Source organism: Aedes aegypti, chromosome 3, assembly GCF_002204515.2.
Source record: "Aedes aegypti strain LVP_AGWG chromosome 3, AaegL5.0 Primary Assembly, whole genome shotgun sequence".
Taxonomy (NCBI): domain Eukaryota; kingdom Metazoa; phylum Arthropoda; class Insecta; order Diptera; family Culicidae; genus Aedes; species Aedes aegypti.
The window spans coordinates 216,618,665-216,631,327 of NC_035109.1; the positions used below are offsets into that span (position 1 = coordinate 216,618,665).

General features: G+C 37.0%; 1 protein-coding gene and 1 long non-coding RNA gene across 2 annotated transcripts; both read left to right on the top strand.

The window, feature by feature from the left end:
• The first annotated feature begins 334 nt into the window (after positions 1 to 334).
• Positions 335 to 776, top strand: LOC110679194. Its single transcript, XR_002502296.1, has 2 exons — positions 335 to 617; positions 684 to 776. It is a non-coding gene; the product is annotated as an uncharacterized LOC110679194 (long non-coding RNA).
• Positions 777 to 10,061: 9,285 nt separating this feature from the next.
• Positions 10,062 to 12,663, top strand: LOC5568020 (zinc finger protein 37 homolog). Its single transcript, XM_001657791.2, has 4 exons — positions 10,062 to 10,365; positions 10,426 to 11,668; positions 12,110 to 12,342; positions 12,412 to 12,663. The coding sequence occupies exons 1-4, from the start codon at positions 10,192 to 10,194 to the stop codon at positions 12,604 to 12,606; spliced, it is 1,845 nt and encodes a 614-aa protein (XP_001657841.2). The 5' UTR covers positions 10,062 to 10,191; the 3' UTR covers positions 12,607 to 12,663.

Here is a 12,663-nt window from a genome sequence, read left to right on the forward strand (position 1 = left end):
AAGATATTATTCACACAGTTAAAAACCGGAATTTTAGACACGCAAAAAACAGATTTTCTCCAAATCCATGCGTCGGAGCTACGTCGGACAAGGTGCGCTGTGTAACACACCAGATCCGCTGTCCAGCGCACTATGCCCGAAGTTAGGTTCGACGTATAGATTTAGAAAAAAAAAAACGGATTTCCCGTGTCGATGGTTCCAGATTTCAACTGGAGACGCGATAATATTTAAATTCTTTTATCGAAGATTTAAATTTTTTTCTTAGTGATTCGATTATCCGGAAGATTCGATTATCCGGAATGAAAAAAAAATCGATACTCCGGATAATCGAGTCCGACCTGTATATGATTTTCTATTGTGAAAAAATCTGTGTTTATATTTAGTGACACGATGGTGGCCACTGCATTCATTTCGCTAGCAGATAAAGGATTTGCGACGAATTCTTGCAAGTTTTTTAAGGTAAGCGGGTAAATATCAGTTTTTCAATAATTATATAGTTTTATGTATATATTTTAGAATGTGGAACCATTATTTACTTCTCGTTGAAGAATTGAGCTTCTAATTCCATACAACTGAGAACTTGATGAAGTTCTGCTCGACGATATCTATAGATATAGGTGAGTTATTTTATTCGGCAGTTAGTTTTGAGCTTAAATTGTATTAACATGGTTTTATTGTTTTAGATTTATATACCGACCATGCTACAACAAAAATCCCTTTTGTTCAAGTTCCAGTAGTTACTGTGAGATGGCTTTGCAGGTAGTGGATCCAAATACCCGAATGATAAAAAAATTGAAGACTGGTGAGGTACTTGGCCCTTCTCAAACCATTCCAACTAATAAATCTTTTTCGGTTATTCTAATATTATCTTAAATAAATAATTTTAAAATGTAGTACTTGAACGTATTTTTATTTTTGAAAATTTATTTCAAATAATCTTGTAGTAAATGCCATTTGAAAACCATTTCAGTTTTATTAAAGAATCAATTATTATCTATATTAGTTTTGGACGAAATGTATATGATTTTGTCTATGATACCAACTTCCATTGGATTCCATATCCATCGTCTTTATGCTTGAAAGGTATGTGATTTCCATAATGAACTCTATCTATACGATTTGTAAATAAGAGTTATATGAAAAGCATTATGGAAAAAAGCTATATGTTTTTGGTAATGACTTGAACATGATTACTTCTCAGAGTGTACGCAAGCATGAGAGGAAGAAACACAGGCGAGCCGCGACTACTTTTGAAGCAGAGAGAGAGGATATCCGAAGGATTAGTTTACCATTCTACCCGAAGGTGACCAATGGGATTAAGAACACCCTTAAGCAACATGGCTTCCAGACAGTGTACAAGAGTACCAACACTCTTAAAGACCGTCTTTGTTGCTTGAAGGACAAAGTACCGAAGGAAGATTTGTCGGGGATCTACCAAATTCCGTGCAAAAGCTGTCCTGCGGTATACATCGGCCAAACTCGCCGAAAATTCAAAACGCGTTTGAGAGAACACAAGAATGCGGCTGAAAACGGCAGAACAAATGAGTCAAGCGTTGCAGTACATACGGTGGAACTCAATCATTCCGTAGACTGGGATAATGCGAAGCTCTTGAAACCTGTGAGGAAGACTTCGCATTTAAACGCTTGGGAATCAATGTACATCGCTACTGCTGAGCAACCATTGATGAACGAAGATGAAGCCCCAATAACATCACCCTTATTTTACCTGACCAGACGAAAAATCAAATGATTTTACCCCCCTACATTCGACGTGTACTTAGCCAAGTATGAAGCTGTATATGTGCGTTTTCCTTCTACAATCAGTTGGACATCGTCCTGATGATGGGCAGCATCATCATCATAACTGTCTCACGTACATAATGTCAAGCAAGTACACTGAACGAAATCTTCCGCCATACATTGAATGATTTTTGCCTCATCCGAGCCCCATTCCTATTTTCAATAGAGATAGAAAACTATAGAGGACGAATGTCGCTGCTGTTCCCTTTGTTCTCGCTCAAAAACATGTCGGGTACATAAGTGTCAAACTGCATACTTTTTCGCGTTGACATTTATAGCCCCGCCTATCTCCGCCAGCAAAAGATGTTCCTGAAGCGACGCCAGCGACATTCTTCCTCTATAGTTTATTTCCTCTATTCTATTTTCAGACACATTCAAGATGATTTTCATCTGCATGAAAATCATCTGTTTACAAATCACACTGAATGAAAATCATTCAATCATGGAATGAATTGTCTGTTTCCAAAAGCGGTCAATAATTGAATGATTACCATACATCTAAATGTAAACATATTGAATGAAATACCAATAAGATATTTAAATGATTGCAAAGCAAAGCTTCTTAATTCTTTAACGCACATAAATATTTATTTCCACGAGCTGTTTAGCTGCATTAATAGTATAATAATTATCAATCTTAAATCGACGACCATCGTGACTTGGCGTGAGGTGCCCATTTTAATAACGAGTCCTTGATCCTGCAAGCAATCCTTCATCTTCAGCTACAAATGATGTTTGGTGCTCCTAAATATAGTAATCAGTTGCTACAGATAACAAACCTTCGAAAAGTCCAATTACCTGTTAAATTAACTCGAAAAACTCCGAACTCTGCACGCGGGAACTGTTGCAACCGGCATTATTTTTCTACAATTGACAAGGATGATTTTATGTCTAGCATCATTAGTCTTAAATATGACATTCAGAAGATAATTGAATGATTTTTGATTTGGGACATGGTGGAAATAATTATCCTTTATAATAAGCACATTATTCATTCGTGTTGCCATAATTCAAATATCAACTTATTTTCATACGGATTCATGCTGAATGCCATCACAGAATCAGATGATTTCTGTTCAACAAATAGGGGATGCATCATATTCACTCAAAATCATTCAAAATAAAGAATTTTGAGATATGCAGCCGTGTGAATTACGAATCATTCAGTTCATGGCGGAAGATTTTGTTCAGTGTAGATATATACTAGATTAAGGACCATTTATCTTAATTGATCCTTTCTTGTAAGTAAAGCCGATGAGCTGCAAGTTACAGTCAACTCTCCATAACTCAATATTGAAGGGACCTATCGAGTAAGCCCTGAAAACCAACTTTTACTATGGTTTTCCCGATATCGAGTAATAGAGAGTTGACTTTTTTCCTCTCAGGACACAAGATTGCATAGCTGCCTAGCGCCTTGAGAACAATAAATGCTTACAAACATGCATCTTGTAAGCTTTATTCACAGAAGAGAGGATCAATGAAGATAAATCGATCATGTTACTTACGCCCTTATTCTAGACGCTTGAATTGATGATCCATCTGACCCAAGAAATATCATAAAAAGTTTTAAAACCACACATACATTTAGAATGATGGTAATCATATCAATGTTATGTGTATCCATTGCAATTCATTAAAAAAGCACATAAAACTTATTGTAATACCTCATCATATTTATGGGTTCATACTGTAAATTGTATATGAACAAAAGTCATGTAGGTTAACCGATAATGATTATGTGATTCGCAGATGTGAAAATTCGTAGCTTTTCAAGATGGCGTATTTAGTAGGTTGGTTGCATTTTAGCAGGTCTTAGACTTCAGTTTTAAGTGTGTTTTTCCACAGTTATTGACTGATTGAGCTACAAAGCCTCGACAACAATAATTCGCCAATTCACTCGGTTCATGGCCGCTTCTCTCCATCCTTGACTGTTACCCACGCTCTCCAGGTCCTGGTGCACCTGGTCAATCCACCTAGCTCGCTGCGCCCCACGCCTTCTTGTTCCGATCGGATTCGTAGCGAACACCATCTTTACAGGGTTGTTGTCCGGCATTCTTGCAACATGCCCTGCCCAGCGTATCCTTCCAGCTTTAGCTACTTTCACGATACTGGGTTCGCCGTAGAGTTGAGCGAGCTCGTGGTTCATCCTTCGCCGCCACACGCCTTTCTCCTGTACGCCGCCGAAGATCGTCCTTAGCACTCGGCGTTCGAAAACCCCAAGAGCTTGCAAGTCTTCCTCGAGCATAGTCCACGCCTCATGCCCATAGAGGACTACCGGTCTTATGAGCGTTTTGTACATCGTACATTTGGTGCGGGGGTGAATCTTTCTTGACCGCAGTTTCTTCTAGAGCCCATAGTAGGCACGACTTCCGCTGATGATGCGCCTTCGTATTTCCCGACTAACATTGTTGTCATAGCTCCTTGTTGACGATCCGAGGTAGAGGAACTCGTCCACCACCTCGAAGGTATCTTCGTCTATCGTAACACTGCTTCCTAGACGGGTCCTGTCGCGCTTAGTTCCGCCAACCAGCATGTACTTTGTTTTCTACGCATTCACCATTAGCCCGACTCTTGTTGCTTCGTATTTTAGGCGGGTGAACAAATCTGCCACCGTTTCAAATTTTCTCCCAATAATATCCATGTCGTCCGCGAAGCAAACAAATTGTCCGGATCTCGTGAAAATCTTGCCTCGACTGTTAAGTCCGGCTCTCCGCATAACACCTTCAAGCGCAATATTGAACAACAGGTCCCCGCCGAGACTCGAACGAATTGGATTGTTCGCCCGAGATCTTCACGCAGTTTTGCACACCGTCCATCGTTGCTCTGATCAATCTTGTGAGCTTCCCGGGAAAGCTGTTCTCGTCCATGATTTTCCATAGCTCTACGCGGTCGATACTATCGTATGCCGCCTTGAAATCGATGAACAAATGGTACGTAGGGACCTGGTACTCACGGCATTTCTGGAGGATTTGCCGTACGGAAAAGATCTGGTCCGTTGTCGAGCGTCGATGAAACCTGCTTGATAACTTCCCACGAACTCGTTTGCTATAAGTGATAGACGACGGAAGAGAATCTGGGATAGCACTTTGTAGGCGGCGTTTAGGATGGTGATTGCACGATAATTTTCACACTCCAGTTTGTCGCCCTTTTTGTAGATAGGGCATATAACGCATTGCTTCCACTCCTCCGGTAGTTGTTCCGTTTCTCAGATTCTGACTATCAGCCGATGCAGACAAGCGGCCAACCTGTCCGGGCCCGTCTTGATGAGTTCGGCTCCGATACCATCCTTGCCAGCGGCCTTGTACAACGATAGGTAATTTCAATGTTTATACACAAAATAATCAAATATAAATTCGCTATTTCTATTTGAAATTTACAGAAAGATGAAGGAATTTCTTAGGATACCAAAGACTTTTGCAAGCCGCAGACGATGGATAATGATAGGAAAACTGACTTGAAATAGCATATTTCAAAATCAATTATATGTATAAAACAATTTTGAATAATAATTGAATAAATAATTTAGAACGTAAATTATGTGTTTCGTCTATTTAAGTAGAATAATCCCAAAAATATAAAACAAATCCTTTGAAAATGTATTAAACGATCATATACAGTACTGGACAGAATAAAGTACTCATTGGCCGTTTTCCCATACAAAATGGTCAAGTTTGGATATCTGAATCTCAGCTTTTAGTGTTCCGATTGATCTGAAATTTTCACCACAGCCTAGATATAACATAGATTTTACTCAATTAAAATATCACTGCATTTGAAACAAAATCTTAAAAATTATTAAATATCTCTCAATTTGCAAAATATTGCAAAATTTAATTTTGATAATATTTTGAAAACAATCAGTTTTACCGAAAAATGATGTTCTGCAAATTTGTGTGTCTTATCAAATTGTACATTTTTGCAGAAGGACATATTGCTCTAAATATTTTAATTTAAAAATTATTTTTACTTTAAAATTTTGTCATTTTAATCAAAATTTGAGATTTGCGATAACTTTAAAGTTCGTTAATGAAAAACTATGAATTTCTAGCCTAGCAAATTTGAGGTTACTTTCAAGCTGCGGTGAAAATTTCAGGTCAATTGGACTACTAGAAACCGAGATATAAGACTCCAAACTTGATCATTTTGTATGGAAAAACGGGCAATGCGTACTTTATTCTATCCAGTACTGTAAGAACCACGAACAAAAACAACTATTTTAATCATCCATTAAAATTCATTAAAGAGATCCATTAACCCATATATATTTTTCTGATCAAATATATGTGTTTTATCTGATGAATGCAATCAAAATGAAATCACAAACGTTCATGTTGTAAACCGATGAAACTTTTGTGAAAAACTACATGGAAAAAACTATATGTTTTTCAGATAAATATGATACGATTGCTTGGTTCAGTGTAAGTCAACAGAAATATTAGTGGTAGAACGCTAGTGGCGTTGTCATCACGAAACTTATACAATTTATTATTACCTTGGGAAAAAGGATAATAACTTTTAAATTTGTTTAGTGCTTCAATTGGGTCCTAAAATTTTCAATGAAATCTTGTTTTTATTTAATACCACGATAAAGCATGTTACTGCAACTACTTTAGCAATTTTTCCCGCTTAAATAATGGCTATATCATATTTAAATTTAAATTTAAAAAATTGGTCCATAAATGAACCTTGACACTTTAGATCATGTTTGACGTTCGTTTAGTCGACAAAAACACCACAGGGGTTTTAGTTTTAACACTGGGATTGTTCCTATCTGACATTTCGGAAGGGACACGTTAAACAAAATACACACAAAATTTGAGTTTAAGCCAAAAGTTTGACAAAATCTAAAAAAATATTTTTTGGACTTAAACCAATGGAAAACATTAGAAAACTAAGTAAAAATGTGTTTTTGGCCTAAACTTAAGCGTTTGGCACTAAAATTGGGACAGGGCTTTAGGACCCTATTATGTGTGTCACTGTGTATTTGACAATTATTTTATTTCTGAAGTCTGATAAAATATACACGGAGACGGAATTCAACTCAATTTTGGGTTGTTTCAACGCAATTCCGTAGTTGAGCCCAATAACTCAATTTTGGCTAAATTTCCAAGGTCCCCACTAGGTAGTTTGGCTTTAATTCCATTAGAAAAATATACTCAATTTTGGGTTGATTTAACGCAAAATTGAGTTCTTTCGACCCAAACATAAGAAAAGTTGCATTTACCCAAATTTGGCTTATTGGGCCAAAGTACCCCCATTGGGTAGATGCAGCTCTCTCTATTTTTGACAACATTCGTGTGGGAGAAAGAGAAAACCGAGAGATTTTGGGTTGAAACTATAATTGATATACTTAATTTTGGGTAAAGTAAACTCAAAAATTAGGTAAAAATATTTCTCCGTGTAGGCATCTTAAGGTTTATGGCATATATCTACCAAAGGATAAACATTTGAAATAGAATGCTATAGTTTTAATTTCCTTTTTTCACTTCACGTTCGAAGGTCAAAAACATGATTTTCTGCCTAAAATGTGCCTAAATGCAAATGTTTCAATACAAACAATAAACCAAAGAGAAATAGTGTACATTTTTCAACGATTTTTTATTCTACTGAACTGCCCATACTCGCAATACAGTCCCATTAGGAAATTCAGCATGTCGAGAAAAAACGCTTCTAAACATATTTTCAAATGTTCTCGTTTCGCCGCTGCTGAAAGTAGTAAATCGTGGTAGCTTCACTCAATACAATATCTTTGAAGAATTTAAATACCTTTAACAACGAAAATACAGTTGAAATGGTTATTTTTCATGTCAGTATATAAGATACAAGCCAGTGGGACTCGTTATCCAAGTATTTTGGATTGCCAAGCACAAATATACCCGCATACCAGTCCCATTACTTGGGACTCGCTTACTTTGTTATCGCGCACCTTGACACATTTACGTTTAGGTTTACAATATTTCTCAAGGTATTTTTCTTTTTGGAAATGTTAGTACTCGCATCTTTCAAATTCAAATGGCCTTTGAAGTTATCAAACTATATAATGGTGAAAGTGATAGTTTTGAATATGTTCAAGGATTTGATTTTACAGTTCCAGAATCACGAAAATGTTGGATTTGAACCATACTATACACGCAAAAAAATTGTGCGGTAAAAACTACCATTTTGGGGAGTTAACTTAAGCGCTCGCACCGGCAATTTTCAGCAGACCAGAAATGCGCTTGATTTTACCATGTCTGTAGTCGAAATCAGATTGGAGGAAATTATTTCTGTCGAATGTACCAGTAATGTGGTGGGCTGTACCGTAAACATGGTAAAATGTCATGAAATTCCATGGTAGTTTTAAGAATGGGCTTAGTCAGCTAAAATAGTAGTTTTTACTACAGAATTTTTTCCCGTGTAGGTAACAACTGAGTAAGAACTGATTACCCTGATGACGGCAAAACTGTTGGCGATTCTCTATATGTGTATGATCTTGCTATGCCCGAAATCATTTGATTTCCTTTGCATTAGATTTCGCAATTTACGATTCGCAAATACTCAGGTTAACTTTGACTATGGAAACCTTATCGACAATGCCAGTGGCGATGAGCGCTGGTTTCAAAACCCTCAATCTTCATACTGTTGAAATATGAGCCTGATGGAGAAGTCGTTGGCAAGAGGCAGAGAACATTATTAGTGATAGCCGTAACATTGATTCAGGGTAATGTGGTTCTACCACTTATTGCAATAGATGGGAAAACTTTCATGTCGAGCAAGAATAAGAATTTCACGTGAATAAACATGGTTTTAAACACTGCAATTTGTATTATTATCTTTTTGATGAAATAAAAATCACGGTAACAGACAACATAAACTATATATAATAGGAACAGGTTCCCTTCAATTTCCCCGTAATTATTGAATGGGACTGTTATGCGGGTACTTTCAATATGGGACGCACATAGTTTGGTATTTTTTTCCGCATTTTGTCCGTACAAAGACACAAATTTGAGTATGATTTAATGAAGTACATAGCAAAGAAAAATCGCCAGAGGTCACCCTTTGAGCTCTAGAAAAATTCTGAACACAGACCTCGATAGGTATTTTTACAATGAATATTTTAAAATATTGCCGAAGACCGCGAAACAATCTGACACTTGTGAAAAAAGTTATTCAATGAAAACCTATTGGCAAGGCGACGTTGATTAACACGTAAAGAAATAATAATAATAACAAAATCGGGCAAAATTTCCGAATAGTCTATGCTTAATAACTTTTTTTACAAGCATCGGATTGCTTTGCGGTCTTCGGCAATGTTGTTCATCGTAGAAATACCTATCGAGATTTGTGCTCACAAGGGAAGGTCACGATGGTGTTACACGGGGTTTTCAACCGGACTATTTTTGTTAGATTCTACATGTCGAAATATGAAAAACCCCAAAGCCTTTTGGGTGATGGACCAGTGGTGTAGCCAGGAGGGACTCTGAAAGGGGCAATTTTGTACGTATATTATATTATTAGGCTAATTGGAAATTTGGCAAAAATGTTTTTTTTAATATCTATTGTGATAGTAGAGAACAGAATTGATATGAATGTATATTTAAAATGTATTTTCCATGCCATAGGCGCAATCGAGATGGGTTCAGTATTGGTATACTATTCCAATAAAACCAAATTTGTTTGAGTGCCCATATTCCATGTTAGTTACGCTAATGGCATGGAAAATACATTTTAAACATACATTAATGTCAATTCCGTTCTCTACCATCACAATAGATACTAAAAAAATATTTTTGTCAAATTTGCAATTTGCTTAATAATATAATATGCGTTCAAAATTGCCCCTTTCAGAGCCCCTTCTGGCTACACCACTGGTCCATCACCCGAAAGGCTTTGGGGTTTTCCATAATTCGACATGTAGAATCTAACAAAAATAGTCCGGTTGAAAACCCCGTGTAACACCATCGTGACCTTCCCTTGTCAGATTTTTTATAGAGGCCAATCGGCGACCTCTGGCGATTTTTCTTTGCAAAAGTAAGTTTACCCAAAGTAAATCCCATACAAACTTTGAACGGCTGGCGCTAAAATATAGTTTCTCCGATCAAGCTAAAATTTTGCACAGTTGTTATCGGACCTAAATGCAATCCAAAAAAGGGGCTGGAGCGAGAATCTAAATTGTTCATATAACCGTGTCCCAGGCTATTATGGAATGGCTCATGAGACAGTTATGCTTTTACGGGCAGTGCAGTGTGTCAAACATTGTTTGACGTTTTGTATTCAATGCTTTGTATTTACAAACAAATCAAGTCTCGTTTTTCAAATATTATTTTGCAGTACTGTTGAACTCGTTCTACTCTGACTGGATTGATGCATTACTTTTAATTCGTGCTATTTATAGGAAATCAACTTAAAATGGCATGTCCTCATACGGAATACGCACTGGACATGGACGTAGAAAATATGTGCCGTATTTGCCTGTCGCAAACTGATGCCAGTGAGCGATTGTTTCACATCTTTTCCTCTGCGATTGTGGATGGATTCCTGGTCGCTATCCCAGATGTATTGCAGTTTTGTGTGAATCTAACGGTATGTAATTAGTCTCATTCTAGGATATAAATGATAAATACTATGACATCAATTTTTTAGGTGTCCAAGTCCGATGGGAAGCCTTGCAAGATTTGCCAGAAATGCAAAAGCCAGTTACTGGAATTTTACCTATTCAAACAAAAATGTCAACGCACCGACAAAGTACTTCAAGAAGCTCTTGGATCACCGATTAAACAAAATGATTCTGATTTACTATTAGCTAGCCTAAGATCACCTAGTGTTTCCGATGATAACATTATGGTCGAAATACTCGAGAGCAGTACAAATTGCGAAGATACCGCCCTTGATGAACCCAATACCATTGGGATGCCAGAACAAACTGAAAATCAGTGTCATCTATGTGACCAAATTTTTCAAACCGAAAAGGATCTTCAGGATCACGCTGTGGTTCATTGTTCAATGATATCTGATCAGGATCAGGAAAGTTTTATCGATGATGGACATTATCCCGAATATGATGAGACTGAGGTAGATGACAAAAGTACCGTGGCTGGAACACATAATGGAGATGAAACATCGGTTGAAACGGAACATTCTGCTATAGTTAATGAAGAAGATGCCTATTACATAGCAGATGATTTAAAGATGCAGAGACACATGTCGGTCGAAAAACTATTGAACGATCAAAGTAAGGATACATCAGTTGATCCAAGCCATGAAGAACAGGATGATGAAAGTATTGCTACAATAGTAGCAGAGAATGATGAACCAGTTGAAGTCAAATCAATTCAGAGTCAAAATGACATTACCTCTTGTACAGAAAAATCACTGGAAGTTCATTTACGATGTAATATTTGCGGGAAAACAGTCAAAGGGCGTTCACGTTACTTCAAACACCTACGAACTCACGATGTTAGTACAAATGTAACGGAATTCTTAAACTATCACATTTGTAGTATTTGCTTGCAAGTTTTTCTTCATGAATCTGAGTACACAGATCACTTGAAATCGGCAGATCATTATCACCAAACCGACAGCCTTCCACTAAACGGCGAAGAAGCATCTTACATTTGTGGAGTATGCTCGGCAAAATACTCAAGAATTGATTACGTCAAGCAGCACCTCCTGTCGCATCTTCGATCGTTTCCATGTCCTTTCGCCGGATGTGGATGTGAGTACACGTCTTCGGCTCGGCTCGGACTGCACATATCCAGCAAGCACATTGAATATGAAACGTACCAATGTCAGCACTGTGGAGAGAAATCCTTCGTGTCGAAGGCCGAATTGCAGCAGCACTTGAGAGTGGAGTGCAATGGGAAAAAGTATCACTGTGATCACTGTGGTAAGTTTTTTGAGATCTTTGTGATCTACAAAACTGTACTTCTATATAAGGAATGTTCATTTTATATAGTGAAAATCTTGCGCATATGTTTTTACCTGTTTTTACAATGAAATCGTAATTGGTTTTCTGTACATCGTTCGACTAATATTGTACGTTGTTGTGATATAAAAAAACTTAAATAATTAATTTTTAAACAAATAAGCAACAATGCACAGATCAGTCGATTTTTGAAAATATCAAAATCAATTTTATAAAATGACTGAAGCATATTTGTAATTTAGTTTTCTTTTTTTTTGTAAATCAATCATGATTGGATTGTTTATTAATAGTTATAATATTGGACTAATAAGTTCACTATTTGAGTACTCTAATCAGCTCTCAAGATTATTCCAATAACTACTTTATAGTATTGAGCTGAATTGGATTATTTGTTCATTTTAGATAAGAAATTTTTGTCATCGCGATCCCTCGCACATCATTTGAAATGTCTGGAGAAGAAACATCGGTGCGGCGAATGTGGCAAAACGTTCGCCCAACATGGAGAGCTCAAATTGCACGAACGGATGCACAACGGCGAGCGGCCTTTCAAATGTACGATTTGTGGCAAGACCTATAAAACTGCTTCGCTTCGGACGGCACATATGGATTCCCATATTGACGGGAAAACGTTTCAGGTTAGTATGAAATTACAACTAATAAGTATCGATATGATAAAGCTCATTCTGCCCCTTTCTATATTTTAGTGCCAAATATGTGGAAAACAATTGCAAACTCGTACCTGTTATCGGAATCACATCAAACGGCACTCAGAGGAAAGAAAGCATGAGTGTGATGTGTGTTCGAAAATGTTTTATACGAAGTACAACGTGAAAATTCACAAGCAGAAGGTCCATAAATTGACACAGGGTGTCAATCAGGAGAAGCTGGATAAGCTATAGTTTTTAAATGTGTGAAAAAAATCGAAAAAAAAAATTACATTCGCATAACGAAACCTG

Coding starts and splice junctions, on each gene's coding strand:
- LOC5568020 (XM_001657791.2), top strand. CDS start 10,192: ATGGCATGTCCTCATACGGAATACGCACTGGACATGGACGTAGAAAAT. Junction 11,669..12,109: donor GTATCACTGTGATCACTGTG/GTAAGTTTTTTG, acceptor TGTTCATTTTAG/ATAAGAAATTTTTGTCATCG. Junction 12,343..12,411: donor TTGACGGGAAAACGTTTCAG/GTTAGTATGAAA, acceptor TCTATATTTTAG/TGCCAAATATGTGGAAAACA.